General features: G+C 40.7%; 1 protein-coding gene across 9 annotated transcripts in view; it reads right to left on the reverse strand.

The window, feature by feature from the left end:
* arhgef39 (Rho guanine nucleotide exchange factor (GEF) 39) overlaps positions 1 to 23846 on the reverse strand; it is a 102600-nt gene that overhangs the window by 14092 nt on the left and 64662 nt on the right. For 6 of the 9 annotated variants that reach the window (XM_061807807.1, XM_061807810.1, XM_061807805.1 and 3 more), the window contains 5 exons: positions 16710 to 16903; positions 15953 to 16124; positions 13831 to 13925; positions 7980 to 8100; positions 7019 to 7137 (listed from right to left, as the gene is read on the reverse strand). In XM_061807807.1, coding sequence (XP_061663791.1) covers positions 7019 to 7137; positions 7980 to 8100; positions 13831 to 13925; positions 15953 to 16102 — 485 coding nt within the window. In that variant the 5' untranslated portion in view covers positions 16103 to 16124; positions 16710 to 16903. Of the gene's footprint in view, positions 1 to 7018; positions 7138 to 7979; positions 8101 to 13830; positions 13926 to 14806; positions 15428 to 15952; positions 16125 to 16709; positions 16904 to 23846 lie in introns of those variants that run through there. The other 3 variants (XM_061807813.1, XM_061807812.1, XM_061807814.1) reach the window with 2 other exon arrangements.

Below are 23846 nucleotides of genomic sequence, written 5' to 3' on the forward strand. Positions count from 1 at the left end.
GACATAGCGGTGCCACTGAATGAGGTCATTAGGCAGGAAAAAAAAAAAGACTACCTGCTTGTTGGTACACGACAAAGGCGAGTAAAAGTATTATTGTTTGTATCGATGTGCGGGTAGTGGAATAGTGCCACGACAGATCGCACTTCGGTGCAATGCGATGTTTGACAGCACTTTTATTAAGATATATACTGATAACTGAGCATCGGGCTTGCTCTTTCTTCTCTCATCGGATGTCTTGGAAAGATTATCCTGTGGTACGATTCTGTGATTTATTTTTTCCTTTTGTGATATGCTTTGAAAACGGTGCAGGAACAACAACTGTAAATGGTAAACCGGTTGTTTGTTTGTTGTTATCCTAATCGATTGTTTTCCCTCATCATGTGAGATATTGTTTTTCAAGTATCTGAAGGTTTTAGTTTCTTAACATAGACCACACCATGTGTGCTACAAAACTGCTGCAAAACAAGCACAGTTTTGAGGAAAAAAAGGCTAAAAAGTGCTCCGTTCACTCCCAAATTATGTGCTAAATACAAAGTGAACTGAACAGTATGGCCTTGTGAAAGCATGGCAATAGTTTCTTAGGTAAATAGTTGCCAAGTAGCACCATTTTGTTCCCTCTGCATTGCAAACACTTCACATTATTCAACTATTCAAACCAAAAACATGACCAAAAAAAAACATTGCCACTCCTTTACAAATAGCGAAAATAAGGAATGCTTGGTTGGTCAAAAGAGCAGTGTCTGAATGTTTCTTCACAAATGCAAACATCTACTGTATGAACCGAAAAATGTTTGAAGAGTTTGCTTTTCTGTGAGTCACTGAACTAATTATTTGTTGTATAACCACTGTTTCTGAGAAGTGCTTTACATCTGTGTTGCGTGGAGTCAAAATGTGAAATGCTATTCTAGTCCGGGATGAATGGACGACAATCCACAAAGGAAAAGGGAATATTCGACTTCTTCACTTTCTGTAAAGGAATAACATCAAATTGTTCTCTTTTTTTTTGTTGTTCACGTTATGATTTGGGCTAGAATGCAGTGCAGTGTTCCCAGTGCAATTTTGGGGATGGAAATACAACCACTGAAATGAATGGAAATGCCCTTAATCTGTTGCATCCCCATTGAAACAACAAATTGTAATCTGTTTTTTTATAATACACTTGATAGTAGTGTATTTAATAAAAACATATCATAATAATGTAATTGAATAAAATGCAAAGAATTAAATCAGGGGGAATGGTAGTCCAGCCGTAGAGCGTTGCCCTCACAGTTCTGAGGACCAGGTTTCAAATCCCAGCCCCGCCTGTGTGGAGTTTGCGTATTGTCCCCGTGCCTGTGTGCGTTTTCTCCGGGGACTCCAGTTTCGTCCCACATCCCCAAAACATACATTCATTGGAGACTCTAAATTGCCCCTAGGTGTGATTGTGAGTGCGACTGTTGTCTGTCTCTATGTGCCCTGCGATTGGCTGGCAACCAGTTCAGGGTGTACGGGCTCCAGCCCGTTGATGGATGGGATAGGCTCCAACACTCCCGCGACCCTTGTGAGGATAACATGGTAAGAAAATGGATGGATGGAATTAAACCATTTGCGCATCATGAATAGTTTATTTTGCCACTCCTTCTGTTGCGCCTACTTTGGCACCAGGGGGCAGTATAAAACAAATTTAATATGCAAATAACATTTAAAATGAAGTGACTTGGTATGCTGCACTAATATAGATCATTTATGCATTATGTTGTTCAAAGAGTAAAAAAAGACAACAAATCATGTTAGTTTCATTAGCACGTCTATGGCATTTTGCATTGTGGGTTTGCATTAAGTCAGTTGAATGTACTACAAGGCAGTAAACTTCAAGTAGGAGTGGCAATAAACATTAGATTGCCAACTAATGGCTTAGTCATTCCTCGACAAACCCCACACCGAAACAAGGACTCAAAATGATTACTCTATGAAGGGAATAATTTTGCATTAATTTGATGATCGATTAGATACCGATTAATGGAGTAATTGTTGCACTTCTAGTGGTAACGTCGCCCTTCTAAACTGGCAGCAGTTCAGGAAACGTGCAGCCGTCTTGTAGGATTTTAGCAGCGGGGTATCACGCTGGTAAGTCTGTGGGTGGAGGGGATGAGGAGGTTTGCTGAAGAGGGGAAGGAGGGTATTGTGCGTGTACTCAATTACTGATTAGAAATGAAATGAATGTCTAACAAGCTCCAATTAAGCCTACATCAATTAAGGGGCACTTAAAACGAAGAAATAATTCCAGTTCCTTCTCTCCTTGTATCATCTTGTAGTAACAAATGCATTACAGACATTATTAGCAATGGGTGCCCTCGTTTTTTTTTTTCTTATTTTTTTTTTTTTTCCAAAGGAGTTGAGATGAAATTCTAATTACAGCACCAGTGTAACAAAGGAAACACTCTAATGAGCATTATTACAGCCGATTTCAAATAATGTAAATGACACTCACTTGTTAAGCTGCCCTGTCCCACTCATTAGCACCACAGCAAAGAAAGATAATGAGACAATAACATATTCCCAGCAGCTCTGATATTTTCCGTACAAAGTACGAGCTAGTGGTTTGATGCACCTACCGCCAGGACAGCACTTGCCGCTGACTGCGTCATAATGTGGATTATCATCCATATCAATTCAACAACATAAATATCGTTATAATTAGCTTCCAAGATGCTCCAATTTGTAAACAAGAGCAGCCGAACAACCCTTGCCTCTGCAAAACGATACAACTTCAGAATGTTGTAGCCTCTAAATACAGTATACGGATGGTTGTTTGCATTGGTGCACAACAAATGGACTATTTTGATGCCAAATATCGGATCTGGACACCCTTAATTCTGATTACAGTATGGTGCGGCTTGGCAGTCAGTTTCAACCAGTTTATTAATGTCGACACACCACCCATGTTGCCCGCGTGTCCACTGACATCAACACACATTGTACGATTGCACCAAGCCGCATTGAGCGGCTATTCAATTATCTTGAACTTTTCATGGCAGATTTTACACGTTGATTGTAATTGGAATTACCGAGAGGCAGCAATTGGTTTCATTGCCGGCCGGGCTTCAATGCCGACAATGAATTACAGGGTCAGACAGACAATATGTAACAAATTTGTGTGTGAGGGGGTGGGGGGGGAAATAAAATAAAATAACAGCGCTGTACCTGCAGACCACGTCTTTTAGAAAACATTTCAAAAGAAATTAATCAAAAGTTTGTCCTTGTCTGGAGGAGCCTTACTGTGCCGGGCTGTAGGGGATGACGGAATAAGTGCCTGAGCACACAAAGGCAGCTAATTTGAAAACCCACCTTGTCAATCGAAAGATGAATTGAAGTATGGCAGCCAAGTACAACACGCAACTAGACGCTTCACAATGGTGAGCAAGAATGACAATGACCCAAAGACCTCTGGTTTTGTATGCCTTTTACATAGAACATACTCCTCCTCCGAAGCAAGCAAGCCTACCGCTGGGGTCAATGCCTTGTTACGTTAAATTGCGCTTGGCTTAGTGCACACATATCCCAAGGCCTGCTCCCGTTTCTATAAGAGCTAAAACTCCATTATTGACATAAATGTGGCCGGAACAGGCAGAGAGGGTTGTTATTCAGCGCCGCAATCAACTTGAGACCCCATCACTGTCATCATGGTGAACTCAGCAGAGAGGAGACAGATGACTACTCCACTCAGTTCTTGTGAACACCACTTAATAAAGGCAATTATTTTAGTCTTCCCTTAGCAGCAACATAAGTATCCACACCCCGGGCTTCGCTCGCCATCCATCATCTTTAAACGGTGATACGGGACAACAATTTTCTCTCCGTTCGCCGCGATGGAGCCAGAGCGAGGTAAGTTAAGGCGCCAGCCAGGGATGATTATGTCCACGCCACTTAAAAATCATCATAGTATTAGACACGTCCCCCGAGTCTCCCGGGTTTTGCAGAGAACGACAGACGAATCAATGTTAATGACGGGAAGTGGACAAGGAAACCCTACGCGACACAAGGTTGCACTGGAGACTGATTATGTGTCAGAGTCACAGATAATTGTATATCAAAGAGACGATGGCATCCATCTTTTTTTTTCACCAGAAGCAATAAATGTGTTTTACAGCGGCATAGTTCATAAAAACGCACACAAAGTGTCGTGGAAATTTACTAAAACAGATTATATTACTACACCGCTACTCATGCTGCTCATTGTCCAAATCGATTCTTGTCCACCTCGTCCAAATAACTGCCACGTTAAACAAAAGACCTCGTATAAGCTCTGTACAACATCTCATTATGACAGTAATATAGAATAGATTTGTTATCAAGCAACTTTAGCACCGCAGATGTAAATAAATGTACAATGTACATTAAATGTTTAAACGGACGTGTCCAAACGAGGACATTATTACGTGTACATAATAGCTCCCTATTGTGTGTGCTTAGAAGCTATAAATATACTATTTATGTTCCCCTCAGCTTGTCACAATATAACGGGTAGCGAGTTAAAATGACACGGCTTCCCAAAATGCCATCAAAGCAGCGCCCTGACATTTTTATATCGAAATCAGCATGAGTCAATTTAGGGGCTCAATTGGCCACATACTTTTGACCGGCATGCATCAATCATTTTCAATCATTTGAATTCATACAGTAGTTGATCCAGCTCACTGAGCATTTACACGATCAAGAGTCTTGTAATATTGCATTAAATGAATAAAATTCGACACACCCCCACCGATAAAGTTTTTGTCATGCTACCAAAACACCAAACCTGGCATTTGAACAAGGGTGCGTAAAAAGCAGCTCACGACTCAAAAGGATAAAATAAATTGTAAACTCTCAAAACGTTAGCTCGCCTCGCAGACAACCCGGCAGCAAGTTGGACGGAAATAACACGTCAAGGGCTTGATAGTTCATCTGAAACGATGATGAGCACAGAAGAGACGTAATTAAGACACAAACAAGCAGCTTGATAAACCAGTGTTAGGAAATGTGCTGCATTGGAAAGCACATTTCAGATGATTTTCTTTTCTTGTTCCACTAATTAACACGCGAGATCAGGACCGCATGAAATTACAGCTAACACAAACCAGCACTTAACAAACGAGATTCTGACAGGTTCCGGACGGACGGCGCACATGCGTGGGTGCCACATCAAATAATAATAATTGAATCTGTCACAGAGACGCTAGATTGTGCAACGGGTGCGGCAAACGACCGGTGAAAGGAAAACAAACAACAAAAACAACCCGTGCGTGAAATCTGCGACACGTTAAGGAAGTTGCGGAACGTCTTCAGAGCACATTATAGTAGTTTGTAAGAAAAAGGATTTTAGAAGACTTGCGATGCTGCGGAAACAGTTTGTGTTTGAAAAGTAACACCATTGCTTGCTGTAAAAATAATCTCTTAGTGATGTACTGTTTATTCTGTGCGTTGGGAAAAGAATACCTTGGAGAAAGCACCCATTTACATAATGTAAAAATAATATTGTTACTGCAAGTCTAAGCATATTGAAGTGGAGGGGGAATAGATGGGGGTGGATGCAGGGCCCATTGTTCAGATTTATATTAATAGTTACAGTTACCGGTATTGCTTATTATGCAAGTACAATTTCAATTGATGTCAGTATAATATTTGACTTCATCTGCTTTGTGCGTGTGTGGATTTTGCATATTGTTGGCGGTTTGGAGAACACCATTCTTCAAAGAGAACATTTTTTGCGTAAAACTTTTTGTTGAAAGACTACAGAATGTTCTCCTTGATTCTATTTATCTAGGCTTTACTTAGCTTCTCAGAAAGAAAGTTGAACAAAGGATATTAATATTCATTGATTAAACACCCTGTTATGTTCATCCATAAATTAATTTCAAAAACTAGCACAAGATGACCTAAACAAGTTTGTTCATGCAATGTGTTCTAGACCAAAGTTGTTAAGCAGTTACTGGAACGTTTACTGCTAACATTTCCCTGTTGTCCGCGCTCTCTCCAACATATTTTGTATTAATGAGATACCATAAATATAAAGTGCTTATGCTCGTTGTGGCACACAACCATGATTCCTCATTATCAAACTTTATGTTATCGTTGCAAGGTATACTGAAACTACAAAAGTACCGCAACACCTTTCTGTCTAAAATGAAACAATGTCATGTGGTTTTACTACTGGTAAGTCTTTGCCGTTAGACAAATACGTAGCTAGCGTTTTCCCCCAAAAGATACATGTACTGTATATACTGTAATGTCCGGCCAATAAGCCACGACTTTATTCACAAGCTTTCAACCCTGCAGTTTACGTGGTGATGCGGCGAATTTGTGCATTTTTTTCTAACAGCCACAAGGGGGCACTCAAGCGCAAAATGTAAGAGTGAGACCGAATATATGTGCCGAGGAAGTGACTTTTACCGGTCCGGCCCTGTTAGCACTGTGCTAGCGTGTTACTGCCATGTCTCAGTGATTTTTACCAGTATGTTTTTTTTTTAACTGGCCCTGTTAGCGCTAGCGTTAATCTTTCTGTGTAACGTCTTTCTTTGTAAATATCTCATATTTCAATGTCGGTTTCAATGTGCGCACTTGCGGCTTTTACACGGCTGCGGCCCATGTATGTACCAAATGGTATTTCCTTTACAAATGTACTGGGTGACACTTATAACCAGGTGTGCTCTGTGGGCTGGGAATTACAGTATATATGTACAAGTATATCTACAAATGTATGTATGAATTTATGGCTCTACAATATATCATGAGAGATTCATCTATCCATCCATCCATTATCCAAGCCGCTTATCCTCTCAAGGGTCACGGGAGACCCCGAGTACACCCTGAACTAGTCGCCAGTTGGTCACAGGGCAGATATCGACATCATCACTGAGCGGGAATCGATTCCACGCCGCCCGCACCAAAGTCAGTGTGTACCACTACACCATCAGTGACTCGAGATTCATCTAATCATTTAAAAAAAAAAACACATGAATAATGTTCAGAATGAAATACCAAAAAAAAAAACAATTACTGCTCAATCCGTTCGATGGGAAGTTGAAGCAGGTCCTCCAGCTTGTGGTTGTGGAACTCAGGCCGGGCTTCCTGAAGTTTCTTAAAACGCCTGAAGGCCTTGTTTTTCTTCAAGTGGATCTGGATCAACAAAGAAAAACAAGTTTTCATAAAACTTAAATTAAACACAACTGCAACAAAGTGTCATTCCTTTCAGTGCTGTTCAGCATTACTTATTTGTCGAATCTCAGGACACAACAGCACATAATCATTTCGTGAGAAAGGTCCTCCAAATAAGACTTGACACGATCAATTTGTCATATAAACTAGCTTTTGACAAGGTGATAGAAAGAAACAGCATATACACGATATTCTGCCTCCATTACATGCAGCACAATTTGACGACAATACCCAAGGAAACACATCAAGCTTAGGGATTGAGTGAGTGTGTTTCGCCTTTTCTCCCCACAAAGTAGTATCTGCATTCAGCTTGGATACCAGATGATGGACATAACAGTGATGACCCCTGAAAGTCATGTCATACTCCCACTAATAAACTCAAAAATCCCACTCTTGTTACTCATTACGGCGAGGCTGCAGGCCCCGGAGAAGGTGTGAGGTGGAGGGAGCACCGGTGATGTCATTAAATATGCATCCGCGCATCATGTCAGCATGAGTATGTGTCAACATTTGGGTGACATAAAGCCCTAAACTTGTCACGCATGTCAGTCATGAAAATAAACCTGCCATGGCGAGTGGAGCTGAGGCTCTAACCGAGTTTTAGCGACATTGTTGTCCATGTTTGGCTTGCTTTTTTTTAAGGGAGTTTGTGTATGACAGTTGAGATGGAAAACATCATGCTGACCACAAGCTTTCATGACTGTTGAATGTTAAAAAAAAAAAACAACAACAAAAAAAACTATGTTGTACGAGATTGGTAGGAAAACCCGATGATGATTACGATCCAAATGCGGCAACCTTACCCAGAGCACCTTTTTCGCCTCGTAAATGTTGTCCACGAAGACGTTGTAGTGGTGCAGTTGAGGGCAAAAGAGGTCAAAGCCCTTTCCGAAGTCGCCATTTTCCAGGTGAACCAGCAGAGATCTGCAAAACGCAGAATGGTCACAGCGATTGAGCTCACCTCATGCTAACACGATGGTGACATAAAGGACTGTCTTAATTTAATATACACTCACATAAGAAAAGAACAGCAATATTTACTAATCAGAATACATCGCGTCATTGCCTATGATGGAACCAATATCATGTACTGCAGCTGTCCCGAATATAATAAACAATCATTAATGGTCACAACTGACACCAAGGCACTCTCCTACACGCAGACTGATAAAAGCCAGACATTCAATTAAGCTCGGAACAGCCAACCTCACTTTCAGTTATTGATGCCCACATCTCACTCACCAGGCCACGCTCAGTCTTTTAAAGCCATGCACACTCAAAAGTCACAGATAATACAATGTAGAATGTGAGGATGGTGACCCCAGCTGGAGCTCTAATCATACAAATCATTTTATATTCGATTACTTGCTTAGCCTATTGCATGGGTCGAGAACCTATGGCTCGCGAGCCATACCCGGCTCTTTTGGTGGTTGCATATGGCCCCCGGAGTCCTCGTAACGACATACTGTACATGTGATTTCTGTCGTGTAGAGAAGGTTTGTCCTAGTGGGGTTGCCGTAGTTAGGTGTGGGAGGCAACGCAAATAACGTAGAGACAGTTTGGCCAAGTGGGTTGCCGTCATTTTTGGGTGGTAGTCGACCTCCACAGGTGCAGAAGGGTCTAACGCTGATCGTGTCAGAACAACTAATTGTGGAAACGCTTTTGACAGAGGTCGCTCAAAAAAAAAAAAAAAATACGAGGAGTACCGAAGTTTTCAACAAGAATGGACAGCCTTTGTGGAGAGGGAGGGTTCGGCTGTGTATTTAAATTAACGGATGGGGAGTGTGCCATTCGTACTCGACGTTGCCAATCAACATTTTGCCAACTTCGCATAAAGACAAGATAATCATACGAATAAAAGACATGCCTTTGTTGGCAAGAACTGTTCACCATCCTACCGGCATGATGGAAAATCAAATTGAATTACGTTCACGATTAACAGAGGGAAATCTCAACGCCTCTGTGAATCTTAATCTGACGATGTATGAAACGGACTATCAAGCCATTCGCAAAACCGGGAAGCACCTGAAGTTGCATTAATAGCAAGAAGTACTTTTATCATCATTGGTAAGCAACATCCTAATGTTATCTACAAGAATTCAGAGACTTTATTGTCCTCTAAAAGTGTTGGTTCTACATAAATGCGCAAATACACCTCTATTTAGTTTTTTAAATATTCTGTGTCTGCTTTGAAATTATGTTTTAAAATATTTGGCATTCATGGCTCTCTCAGTGGAAAAGGCCCCTTCCCCTGGTCTGTTGGATAATTGGTGGAAATAAATTGTGAAAACTTTCGATAGCTACAGCCCTACCAGTTACCTATTTTTAAGTGATGCTCATGAGAAACCGATCATGACGGCGTAATAACATCCCTCACCCTCAAATGCAACCAAAAATGCAGAGATTTTGTGCACCAAAAGTCCTCTGACACATTCATTTTCAAGCACTTCCTCCCATGCACACATTTAGCCTCCAGTCACAGCGCATTGGACTTTGAGTTAGTGCCTGGGAAAACACTGCAGTTCTGCATCAGTGTGATCTCAAATGAGGCACGATCGCATCTGAAGTATCACTTTGCGGCAAATGGCACACGTTTAGAGAAAGTGCGGCGGTTGAGCAAAGTTTAGAAGAGGCTGCCCCCCCCCCCATCCTCCCGTTTGACGGAGAGGGTTTAGCAGACAAGGCTCTGTAGTGCCGTTTGTAGGCCTCGGTGTATTTGCCGGAACCCGAATGGTAGGTCTACCGTGAGGGCACCCAGGGCCACTTTGTAGTACGAACGTGCTTGCTGAACTCAGGAGCAAAACAAGTGAATCAAGGCAAAGGCAAAACAGTCGTCAGCCTGTCAGGCACATTACAGCAACACGGACGCAATTGGTTGGGGGTGTTGACACTGGTGAAGGAGCTTGTTATCCAAACTTAGAGGAAGTACCCCCCCACACACCTCCCCACACACACACACACATTCCCACTCTCTAATGATGTTCCCAGAGACTTCTGTTCGCACACGCTGCAAGGAGCACATTTCAGTTGAAGTTGATTTAAATAGATTTTAATGAAGTTGCACGCCAAGGTAGCCTCTGTTCATAATCAGGAGATGCAGGAGCAGCCGAGAGAGTTCTAACGAGGGCAAAGGGCGGGAAATATAGTGTTTCCATTTTTTCCCCCCTCTCTCTTACTGCCACAGGCTATTATGATAAATATGAAATTAAAGATTACCTTTTTAAAAAGAAAAAAAAAAAGCATTTAAATTGTCTGGCCATCAGCAGCAGGCGCGATTAGGATTCAGCACGTGTCGCACTAATCTGCATTAATTCCAAGAAATTGCGACATCTGGGCTGGATGTGACCTCAACCAACAATTCCCACCGAATTGCCTTCATTTGGAGGAAGGCATGAATATTAATTGTCAGGTCACCATAAAGTGGCTAGTAAATAAATACACAACTAATCGCTTTTATAGCACAAACAACGGCGTGAAATTTTGTTGATCACAGAGCAGGTCCTGTCTCATCTACCTTTCATGCGCTATGTATTATTATCATCATCATGACCCCTCCCCCTCCAGCCTCCCATTTTTAAATCCACTGTGGCTATTCTTCATACCTGATCCGCTGACAGGCCTTTCAAGTCTTATTCCTGTTTTGGCATGTTCGAAGCCTGGGATAATTGGATGGCTGCCTTTGCTGCCTCTTCTCAATAAACACTTTGCGGCAGACTGAATGGCACAGCATATCAATATATTCACGTCTCCTTTTCTAATGTAGCTCTTAAAAAAAAAAAAAAAAAAAAAGTGGTAGAATTTATTAACTCTACCCACTGCACTCTGCGGGCAAGTAAACAAACACGGGGACATCAGATGAATATACATACACTTTGCACTTGGGCTGCATTCACATTTAACAACGCTCACGCTCCATGGTAACGCCGGGGAACAAAATCATGTTTATCAACAAGCCTTAGGGCGAACTCACACTAGGACATTTGAACTGTGCCGGACTTGGCCCGATTGAGGATTAGTTCTCGTCAAGGAGTTTATTTCTGTTATAGAGCAGAGTGGATATGATAACTGCTGCGAGGAGCCATCCCAATAATTTTAGGAGATGTACATTAAGCCTGTGCCAATCCCTTCTTTATAATTTACCTGCCCAATTTCTGCTTCATTTATGTTCAGCAATATTGACAGTAAGTAAGCCCTTCGTCAACCCTTTCCAAATGCACTTGTCATGATAAAATTTGGGAAATTTTACTTTATTGCTTTTACAAATGTGCCTTGAGATACAAGTGACCTGCCTTTTGGAGACGAGAAAGATAATGCAATAATACTCAGGGGAATATATTCTTTATCATCTGCAGCATCTACGTCATAAAATCACGTGACTTTTGTTTACCTCGCCATATTGCCGGTCAAGGTAAGCATTACTCAATGCTAAGTTGGTTGGAGACGACACGGAAATATGTCTTGTAGCATGACGCCAAGAGTCTTGTCCGATCCCGTCAGACATTTAGAAGGTAAAAAAAAAAAAATTAAAAAAAATAGATAAACTTGGCATAGAGGACACTTATTTAGTGTCGAAATCGATGTTTTCGCCGATAAGAAATTGGACTGTTAATTGGGTTCCGCTTGTCTTGGACAACTGGATATACACATGGATCTGGTGAATAAGTTGTCAAGATTTACACAGAAAAGTTGGAAAGCGTATAAAAGTCTGGACGCATATGATTACTTTGTTGATGGGTCTGTTCTCATCAGGAATAAATGCCACATACTGACGGTTTTGACGGCTCATGAACGCGGAAGTGTGTTCGGCGACACGTTAACCTTTGCTGGAATCCATAGATCTTTTCAGTTAGTATTCAACACAAATACCAATATTTAAATAAATGACCCCTGGTTTTACACAACCTCGCATTCATTAACTATGATTGAAAAAAAAAAAAAAGACGACGGTTGACGGCTCGTGAACGCGGAAGTGTGTTCGGCGACACATTGACCTTTGCCGGAAACCATCGATCTTTTCCACTAGAATTCAATACAAAAGGCAATATTTAAAAAAATTACCCCTGGTTTTACACAAACTCGCATTCATTAACAATGAAAAAAAAAAAAAAAAAAAAAAAGAGTACGAAGTCGTCTCCATGGAACATACATGGAATCGATTGTGGCCACACTAAACCTCTGTAAACCTCTGCGACAGACATGACATTATAAATACTTTTTGGCAATTTGAGATTTAGAAGAATAATTCCCACCTGAAATGAAGCAATCGCTACACAGGCTTGTGTGTATTTTGGTTGGGCACCATCCATCATGTTTAATTACCGAAATCCATCGATCTTTTCCGGTCTTTTCATAGAATCATCTCTTTGAATATCTGTCTCGTCTGTTGTGACAACCATCAGCACAACAGGTCTAGGGTATTGTACATATTCTCATCCCTCAATGTCGAGCAGCTCTTTTTGACCGGCAACATGGCGCCGTGAAAATGGTGACGTCACATGCACGAGCTCTATATAGCCATATGTCTGCCATACACTTGTAGCCCTAAACAGGCTGCGGTACAAGTTCAAAAAGGCAAAATGAGCACGTTCAGACATTCTTAAACTATCTTTAATAATCTGAACACTTATTCCTTACCCTTCATGGCGTCCAAAATAAACACAGTCAGTGTTTACAATGCAACTGAATGCATGTATTTTAGATGAGGAAAAGTTGACAATAAATCATCCCATATTAATCTAAAGAACTTGAGCAGACAATTATTGTCAAGCAAAAGTCAGAGTAGAAAAAGAGAATATGGGAAAATTTAATCTATCATTTAGCGGTTGATAAATCTGTCTCCCCGCACCGTCTCTCAATGAAATGTTTTTAAATGGGGTACTTATTATTTGCCATTGCGTTTAAACCACTAATTCAATAAGGTTTGGCCCATAATGAAGATGTATGGGAAGTGCAGAACCATTTATCCAATACGTCACAGTTCGTAATTCATACTTCAGTCTTCATTGTGGCAAATGCCTTACTACGCAAACCTATTTTTCCCCCCTTCGACCTGGAGATGGCAGACAAACAGATGAGCAATAAAATTAATTAGTAGAAAGTTTTGTGGGCTTGATTGAGGAATTGAAGTGGCCTGCAATACTCGGCAGCAGCCAGCAGAGGCGCTGTTGATTCAATCTCAACCAGTTAGCAGTCCCGAGAAGAGCATGATGTAAAAATTAAGTAAATTTAAAAAAAATCTAAAAAAAATACAATGAATACATAAAAAGTATCATAATAGCGTTGACAATAACCAAAATACTAAAACATTTGAATTCCAGTAGATTGTCACGAGTGAGGTCGTGTCGATGAAAAATGTCCTCTCAGTTACAACCCACAGGTTTTCCATTATAACAATCATTGCCATTTTGCCCTTTATCTTCTCAAATTATAACAGGTACACTAATGTACCCAAGCGGGGGGGAGAGACTAGAACATCTATACCCTTACAGAGTATCATTGACTCTGACTAATGGTGAAGATAAGGGCGACGCTTTAATAAACCGAGAGTTTATCACGAGTGCATTCCTACACAGGGGACCGGCTGCTTTTCCCCATCAGAGTCCCTCACTGCCCTCAAAGCACAGATACTCGTAAATTATGCAAGGAGATACTTACTGGTTTACTGAGTGAATGGCTTTAATTGAACTGAAGATGCTTTCTGTAATGTCCTGCCTCAGGGTTCCTTTGGCCTTCAAAATCGCCACAAAGTACTGCAAGAAACAAGGAAGAAATTGCCGGGCATTAGAACTTAGCACTGAACGGATAAACCTTTCATTAATGATTTCGTTTATGTTTGTATTCGTGCCTGGGACTTAACGAGAGCTTTTAATTAATTAACCTCAATCTTATTTAATCCGTCCATTATTATCGGGCTTTCCAACATCTCCGGCTATAGATGGAGGTGGTTGCAAGAAACAAGTAGAGAAAAATGTCATCCCGCGAACGTGACAGCTGTGTTGGTCTCAAGTCATTTGCGGTGGAAATGGGATTAGCAAATTGAACGAGCACAAGGCTTAAAATGACTCCTAATTGGAGTGTACGGGCGGAGGGAGAGTAGTTGAGCAGAAATTAGGCAACCCTGTGGGTGGTAAAATCTGTCGTCCCCGCAGAAAGTAAAGGGTGCAATGCCTGCTACCTTCAACGTGTCACTATTCACAGGGATGAGAATGACCAATTTAGAAAAACACTGAAAAGGTTCTGCCTTCGACACAATTTTGTTTTTTTAGAAAAGACACTGTTAAATGGTGACCTCTGGTTACTTCTAACAGTATACATGCAGGGCAATCATAACATTTTGGAAATTTAAAATATGAGTCCAAACAACCAAAATAATTTTGCCAAACTTCAGACATAAAAATGTAGACTGAGTGAAATTTATATCAAATAGGCTATGCACTTACAAGTTATACTTCACAAATAAGAACACAAGTAATTTGTTTATATATATATATATATATATGAGAGAGAGATATCATGAAATACAAAAGTGAGCGATAAAATGCGTGATCAACAGGGCCAGTGCTACAGATAGGCCTAATCGTATTAATAGTTGTCAATTATATAATATTTCAGAAATTTACGTCCAATTTACCTTTGTGTTTCCTGGTTTGGATATGCTGCTGGATATTTTTTGCTCCTCGGCGTCCATAATTGATCATATCGGAAAACAATGCAGAGCAGTTTGCCGGGAACGTCCACTTTTTGGATGTGTTCGTGCAGACCGCTCGATAACATATGCGGACGTATGTCTATAAGTTATAACTAAGCCGTAGTAAACAGAATGCTTCTCTATGAAATGTTAACATCAGAGTGACAATACCGCCAAAATGCTGCCAGAAATCGGAATGTTGTCGTTATTATAAACACCAAATTTAATGCAAACAGAGAGCAATGCCATTTTCCGCTATCACGGCTGTGACTAATTTCACGATGAGTGTTGCTGATAGATGCTGGCGGCCGGTCTTGACCACAGGCTTGCCCCACGTCAAGCCGTACCGCCCCCTCCCTCAAAAAAATTCTCAACGAATTTACACGTTTCACAAAAATGATATTTTCAGATGAAAAAACTCAGAATTCCGAAATTCTGATCCCTGTATTCAGTCTTCACTTTGCAGTAACTTTACATATGTCATAAGATTAAGAAGCATCTTTGCAAAAGACTTAATTCAAAGCGATGCTATAATGCCCCAGTGTCCTTCTGATGTGTGCATTTTGGCCATCATGATAAGGACATACATAAGCCATGAAGGTGAGCTTCACAATTAAGTCACTCAGTAAGCTTCAGTAATATTAGTCATATTTCACAGGATATAAAGAGATAGAAGATAAATGCTTTTGACTATTATGTTGTCTTTCAACCCGTGTTGTGTTCATATATCTACTGCTTAAAGGGTTATAACTATGCAACAGTTATCCAAGTTTCGTTGGCGCATCTATGGCGATTTGTATTGTGTGTAAATTAGGGACTATAAATACACCACACCTATTTTGTATTCTGTCTTTTTTTTTTAGTTTAAAAATAAACTGGGAATGGCAAGAAAGCACGTGTCATTTGTGGCTTAGTGCAAAGCTTGCAGCAACCATTTTACACTTCTTCCTAAAATGTCTGCTCTCAAGACAAACAAACAAACGGAAAAAAAAATAATCAAAGCGATGATTCCTAAATCGGGTCACTAGTGACTTCCAGTGTAACAGCAAGCGTTTCAAAGTGTAGGTACAATGGATGAAAGTTAGTTACAGTGGTGACAAGCTCCAGTTGTTGGCAGTAACGCTGCTCTGACCGCACCAACTCTCTGGCTGCTCGGCTCCGTTTCCTCTCCCAGCAGTTCCTCTGCTGCTGGATGCTGTCGCCCGCCAGGGCATCAGGTGGACATGGAGAGAAACTCATGGTCACGGCGATGAGGATTATCCTGCGTGAGCACAAAGAGAAAGGCCATGCCGGCTTTAAAAACTGCTACACTCAGGGTCATGTGCACATAATAAAGTGTCAAATTATCTTTTATGAAAAAACACAATTATATAGAGCCATGAAATAATGTGCTGATTTGATGACATGCTTATCTGCACAGAAATACACTAATGCATAATCACAGCATCTCTGCTGTCAGAAATAACAATCATTGAAAGCGCATATTGACGTTTTTTTCGAAGCTCATTTTCCGCATTATCAATACAGTGCATCTATTCTCTCTATCATTTGTTTATGACAGTTGACCGATAGTCATTTCCAACCACGTAAACAGAGCAACTTTCTTTGTCGTGGGTTTTGTTAATTCACCCACATGATGATTTATATTTATTTGCGATAATTACGACCCTATTTCTACAACTTCACGCATTTTTGTATGTTTTATGAGTACGCACGAAGTACAGAATACGAAGCGTTTTTTTTGTAAACTGTCGGTATATGTTCGGATTCTGCGACTTAATCGTTCCACCCAAATGTTAAAAATAGATATGTTTAACCATTATGAGTTCAGTAACAGGAATTTTACCTTGGTTTAACGTCTCCACTTTGAATCCAGGCGCTGTTTTCAGGTTTGGGATTCGTCTTCCGGTATCGATGACGTCACGCAATCTGATTGGTTGGCACAATGTTTTGTTTCCTCTTTTTGAAAACTTTCAAATTTGTAGTCACTCCTCGTTTTACGAGATATTTCTGGTTAATCATACGTCGTTCCACCGGATACTAAAAAAAATAAAATGCTTTTCGTGAATATTTTTGGCCGAAACGTGAATTTTATGGGTGGTTCGTTGATGCGTTCCGACTTAAGAACACATTGGAACGAACAGTAATAAAACTCAGTCGTAAATCGTGGACCTCCTACAAAAATAACTAAATAAATAATAATCCCATAACCTTGCTTCTTATATACTTTAATACTCTGCAAGTTATTTCACGTGAAGGATATTAGTTACACTACACTAAATGATAAATTTAGATAAATAATTTGGCGGTTGGCGATTACAACAAGCTATCGTATAGTTGATGTTCCATGACGATGGTAATGAGGAGCTTGGGTGTTTGCTTTTTTTCTTCCCACCCTGGGTTAGCTGAAGCAAAAATTCTAGCACCTCTGCAGTCGTCATGGCAATGGAAGCGGTACTTGGTCATCGGGGCAGTCTAAGCAGTGATACAGTACCGCCCCCCTAAAACAGGCTATCTTTAGATTTGAATACAAATGTAAAGTGGCATGTATTTATCGTTTCTTTTATTATTATTAAAGATGGCGTTTGAATGTGTGCAGTATTTGTGTGCATGTGTGATTTTTTTTTTTCCTTTTTGAAAATACAAATAATATAGCAACAAGTCAAGAGAAATACACAGCACTGACAATTTGCGAGCGGCTTCTTGGGAAAGAAAAACAGTGCTCAGCAGTTTGCGTCTCATTACGAGATAAAAGTGATGCCCTCAGTAATCAGGTCATGACGCGGGGAGGCTAAAGTGTGAAATCCGTGGAAGATGGAGCACTTTCAAGTGTGGAATGATGGGAAGGTGGGAGGGTGGGGGAGTTGTGGGGGGGTAGGAGAGATGCATTTGCAGGAGCATTTCCCAGGCTGCTTGTTTTTCACATTACCCGCAAGTTTGACAGTGCAGCGAGAACACTGACATCTAGTGTTGGCATAAACCAAGGCCTGTCATATTTTGTGCAGATGAAGTCCATCCATCCATCCATTTTCTTTGCGTCTTATCCTCACGAGGGTCACGGGGAGTGCTGGAGCCTATCCCAGCTGTAAACAGGCAGCAGGTGGGGTACACCCTAACCTGGTTGCCAGCCAATCGCAAGGCACATAGAGACAAACAGCCCCACTCACAACCACACCTAGGGGCAATTTAGAGTGTCCATTTAATGTTGCATGTTTTATGGGATGTGGGAGGAAACGGGATTGCCCGGAGAAAACCCACGCAGGCACGGGAAAACATCCAAACTCCACACAGGCGGCGCCGGGATTGAACCCGGGTCCTCAGAACTGTGAGGCCAATGCTTTTACCAGCTGATCCAACGTGCCGCCACATATGAAGTCAAGTTCTAATAATATCAAACAGAGGTATTACCAGAATATACGCTAATATAAGGAAAGCCAGAATTATGGAGAGAAATACTAAGGCGCATAAATCCACACAAAATCCACAGAGCCATAATTTGTTTCATAACAGGTTATGTTGTAATTGGTTTGGGTCGTTGCGTCCAATGCGTATTGAAGTGTGTACTTGTTGTACTTGAATCTTGTACTCCTTTGAGATATCATTCTGAATCCTGTCACTTGAGTAGATTACAACAATGTGAAGATTTGTTTAGAAAAACCAGTCCTCTCATCACACATATCCACATCATAAATGTCAATCAAACAGGTAGTTATGATTGCAAATATTCATACGAATTAATTCGCAAGCACCGGTGAGTGTCTCTGGACATTTTCATTAATTTCTCAAGACATATTACATTAGACCTTGGCAGAGTTTTATGATCCCAGAGTGGAACCCCTCTACTTTATTAAAGTGCCTGCAATTTTACACACTTGATGAAAAATGTAATGCAATATCCTCTGACATTGATTCCACTTTGAGAGAGCTACTAAGGAAGCCGCAAACTGGCGATCGCGAGGATTTCACGTTTTACTGTGATGCAAAAGTCAAATACTATTGTGCACCCAATTTCACTTGTTGACTTACAAGTTGTTTCTTCAATTTTTCTCCAAATGCTTCCACTTGCTAATTGAAGCAACAAATAATTTCAAAATTAGTAAATTACAAATTGTTGCTACTTTCACACTCAAAATAGTGGTACAACCAAGAATCCGTTTCACAGAATATATCCCCTGCAAGTAACATATTGTTATTATTTTTCTATATTAATATATAGAGCAGGGCACAGTGGAAAGTGTTGGCCTCACAGTTGTGAGATCCCGGATTCGGTCCCAGACCCACCTGTGTGGAGTTTGCATGTCCTCCCCGTGCCAGTGTGGGTTTCCTCCACCCCCCCACCCCCCACCCCCCCACACACACACCAAAAAAAAACCAAACAAACATGGAACATTAATTTCCATTGCATTGCCCTTAGGTGTGATTGTGAGTGCGACTGTCTCTTTGTGCCCTGCGATTGGCTAGCAACCACTTTAAGGTGTACCCCATCTCCTGCCTGTTGACAGCTGGTATACGCTCCAGCATTCCACGTGACCCTTGTGAGGATAAGCGGCTAAGAAAATGGATGGATGATATTTTCATATATACATATTTTAAATTAAATTGCAGAGGTTATAGAGCCCGTGCACCTATGCCACCGAAATATCACATGATTGGCCACATTGCCAGTCAAACAGAGTTGTTCAATGCTAAGTCGGTTGGAGACAACACCAAAATACGTCTTCAGTCACGACGCCCAAAGTTTTGTCCGACACCATCAGACATTTAGAAGGTGAAAATAAATGATGGTACATGGAAAATTGCATAGAGGACCCATATTTAAGGCCGAAGTCGATGTTTTCGCTGATAAGAAAGCGGACTGTTAATTCGCTTCCGCTTGTCTTGGACGACTGGATCTACACATGGATCTGGTGAGTAAGTCGTCGAGATTTACACGAAAGAGTTTGAAAGCATAGAAAAGTCTGGAAACATACAAATACTTCGTTGCTGGATCTGTTTTAGACGGGGAGATGGCTTGTGAATGTGGAAGTGTGTCCGGCTATAAGTTAACCTTTGCAGAAATCCATCGATCTTTTCAGCTAGTATTCATTACAAATACCAATATTTAAATAAGTGACCCCTGGTTTTACACAAATTCACATTCATTAACTATAATTGGGAGGAAAAAAAAAAGAGGACAAGCTAGTCAGGTCAGTTGGCTCATTTGAGAACAATGCGTTACAAAAAAACAAAAACAAAACGGAGTCGTCTCAACGTACACAGAAGCATGTTGCGGCCACACATTAAACTTTGGCATTGTTCTTAAATGAGCCAACTTGGCATTATAAATACTTCTTGGGAATTTGAGATTGAGAAAAACAATTCCTTCCTGAAATGAAGTGATCACTACACAGTCGTGTATATTTGGTTGGGCACCATCCATCACGTTTAATTGCCTTAATCCATCGATTTTTTTTCTCATCTTTTCATCTGGTATTCCATAGAATGACCTCTTTGAATATCTGTTTCATCTGTTGTAACAACCAACAGCACAACAAGTCTCGGGCATTGTGAATATTCCGCTCCGGTTCAATGCCCCCCACACTGTTGTGATGGTGACGTCATGTGCACAAACTCTATAGGTCCCATAAATGATGGAAAAAAATTTTGGGGGAATGAACTCAAACCTGGCATTTAAACAAGGGTGTGTAGACTTTATCTAACCACTGTAATTTCTCTATCAAGATCAATGAGCAAGGCTCTGCTCAGGAAGACGTACGGGATGAGGTGAAACCCTGCCAATTACAAAAAAAAAACAACAAATAAAATGCACCTTTAACAAGCACAACATTAAAATGCATGATATCGCTGGGCCCCCTTTTTTCTTTATTGTTTTCTATTTCATTGTGCTTCCAGTACATGCGGTATTATAATAATTGGCCCCGAAACAGACCAGTGCAAATTAGGCCTCTTTTTTTTTTTTTTTTTTTTTTTTTTTTTACCCGGAGGCGATTGAGACACTAACAGCGCAGGAGACCACAGACAAAGCGTCCTTTTTCTTACAGGGATGGAGTAAGTGTCAATAATCTACACGAGTGGAGAAAATCTCCTTAGGTTTTGGAGCCTTTCGGTGTTTTATTCATGCCGGAGGGATCATAATTGACCCCTGCTCTTTGCTGGGAGAAAAAAAAAAAAAAAAACTTCACGAGATGAAAGAATGTGATGTTTTGTGATTCAACTTTTTGAGCCCACCCCACACTCACCCAATCCAATACTATTGGATTGGGGGTCATGAATTATTCAAAGCATATGGGGGCAAGGCTACCTTAGCATTAGAAGATGTTATATGAAACAAGGTTGAGAGAGCCAGAGCAATCAAATGAGTTGGTTGGAAAAAAAACAAAAAAAAAACTTTACATATAAAAGTCACATAAAAATAAATAAGCGAATACCCCTCTCGAATTTCCAGCTCCTACACTTGATGTGACTAAAAACTCTCAAGTGTTTGTTGACACGGAATCCCATTATCTGCCTTCCGCTGAACGTTTTATGCATGTTTGAGTGCTCGGACTCGAGCGCCGCACTTAACGTTGTAATTAAAAATGTTTTTTTGTCAAACGATAATCGCGGCGTCGAGTGTTGATACTTGAGGCGAGCTCCTGGGCAGCTTAGAAGGACCTCATTGTATCACTTCCTTTTTAAGTGTGGGGAATTATTAACGCGGCGAGACAAGTAAAACAACCGGTGACGAGAAATCTTTAGAACAACACGGAGAGGCAAAACTTTTAATGAGTGGACGTCTTGAGATGATGGGAGTTTGACGTTTGTCTTAAATGAGTTTATAATAGCAATATTGTGACTTTTACATGTAATATTTTGGATTTGTTTCCCCTTATTCTTATAATTGTCTGACTTTACTCTCATTAGGTTACAATTTTTGGACTTGTAATATTCAAAATATTAGTCTTGCAAATTTCAATGTTTATTGTAATGTGACGACTTCATTCTTCATTCATTTTTCTCATATCAAGTTTTACATTAGTCTTGCATTTCTACTGACTTTAATCTTGTAAAATTCCAACTTTGATATTCTTTACTAATTCTTTATGATCGTGATATTATTTTGTTTTCCAAAGATTAAGATTATTCCCCCCATGAAAACACAACTTTATTCGTGTAGTATTAAGACTATTCTCATAAGAGGATATGGTTTTTTCCCCCTCAGCACCATTACTCAATATCCATCCATCCATTTTCTTTGCCGCTTATCCTCATGAGGGTCGCGAGGAGTGCTGGAGCCTATCTCGGCTGTCAACAGGCAGGAGGCAGGGTACACCCTGAACTGGTCGCCAGGTAATCGCAGGGCACAGTGAGACAAACAGCCACACTCACAATCACATCTAGGGGCAATTTAGAGGGTCCAATTAATGTTGCATGTTTTTGGAATGTGGGAGGAAACCGGAGTGCCCGGAGAAAACCCACGCAGGCACGGGGAGTACATGCAAACTCCACACAGGCGGGTCCGGCATTGAACCTGGGACCTCAGAACTGACAATAAACTTTCTTTTTTTCTCATGATAGTCTGATAAAATCCTTCCAAGATTATGACTTGATCCTCATCAATCTTGAAATACGACTTTTCAAAATGTAACATGATTTCGCATAACATTTCAACGTTATCATCCTAAAATATGGATTTTTACCGATAATAACGGATCATATTTGCGATTGGAGCATTACAACTTTTCTTCTTGATTATTGAATGATGTTGTAGTTTCTCCTTTTAAAATCACAACTTTACTTTTGTAACTTTATGCTGAGGGCGCCCATCACCGTGGAACAGATTGTTTTCAAGCGTCGAGTTTTCGAAGATGCGCATTGTTGTCATAAATTGCTCTGAAGCAATTACTGTAATTGCCTATTGTCCTTTAGTCCCTGGCAGACTTGCTTAAAACTCTCAGTTAGCCTTTGGAAAGGGCCCTCGCGCACCCCCCCCCCCCCCCTCTGCTGCAGTGCGTTTTATAGAGGTGAACTCATTAAAGCGAAATGACCGTTTGGCCTCGCGAGGGAAGAAAATAACCAAATGGAAACAAACAGCTGCAGCGCCATTGAGTGACACTTGAGTGCTGAAGGACCATCAAACGGCCACGTGTTTGCAAAACCCGGGCGGTTTTCATGGATAATGATCAACTGTCACGGCCGCAATTACCGAAAGCACTGGACGGCGACTTTTTTTTTTCTCTCCCCTCCTTTCTTTTATGTGTGTCAATGAGGTCTGCGCCTAATTGATGGCCAGGGACACTAAGACGCTCAAAAGCTGTCACTCATGCGTCAAACAACAAAATGAGCCAGTCGGTTTTCAGGCTGAATGACGACATCACAAATCACTGATGGGTTTTTTTTCTTTTCTTGTCAAACAAGAAAAGTCATCACGCTGCCCCACAATCCGAGTTCAAGATGTGAGTCCGACCGGCAAAACAAGCAACGTTGCAGTCTTTAAAACTAAATCCCTAAAAAAGTGCTGTACAAACCAACAGTTCTTAAAGATCAAATGCAAATATATCATATTTAGAAGTTAAACACAACCGAACAGTCCTCAGGAAGTGATCCCTTTCACATACCAAAATACTTGCCACAACTGCATCAGGCCACTTTCTTAACACCCAACCAGACGTCACACATCATCATTTGTAATGGATCGGACAGATGGATTTTATTTTGAAAGGCAACATGCTTTCCAAATAAAAACAGGTGTTACCTACAGCGGAGCGTTATTTACTACTGACCCGCCATCTGCGTTAAATGAGTTTGGACTGTTGAGTGTTTTTTGTAATTGTCTTAATCAAATGCCATCCCCCTCTGATATCACAACAATTATCCCTTACATTGATAAGAAAAAAAAAGTAATCAATACTATGACTCAACACAATGTTACACAGTTTATACTAACTGTATTGGCTTCCAGTTTTTATTTTCTTATATTGCTAATGGTCTGATATAGGTATTA

Source organism: Syngnathoides biaculeatus, chromosome 20 (genome assembly GCF_019802595.1).
Source record: "Syngnathoides biaculeatus isolate LvHL_M chromosome 20, ASM1980259v1, whole genome shotgun sequence".
In the NCBI taxonomy this organism is placed as follows: domain Eukaryota; kingdom Metazoa; phylum Chordata; class Actinopteri; order Syngnathiformes; family Syngnathidae; genus Syngnathoides; species Syngnathoides biaculeatus.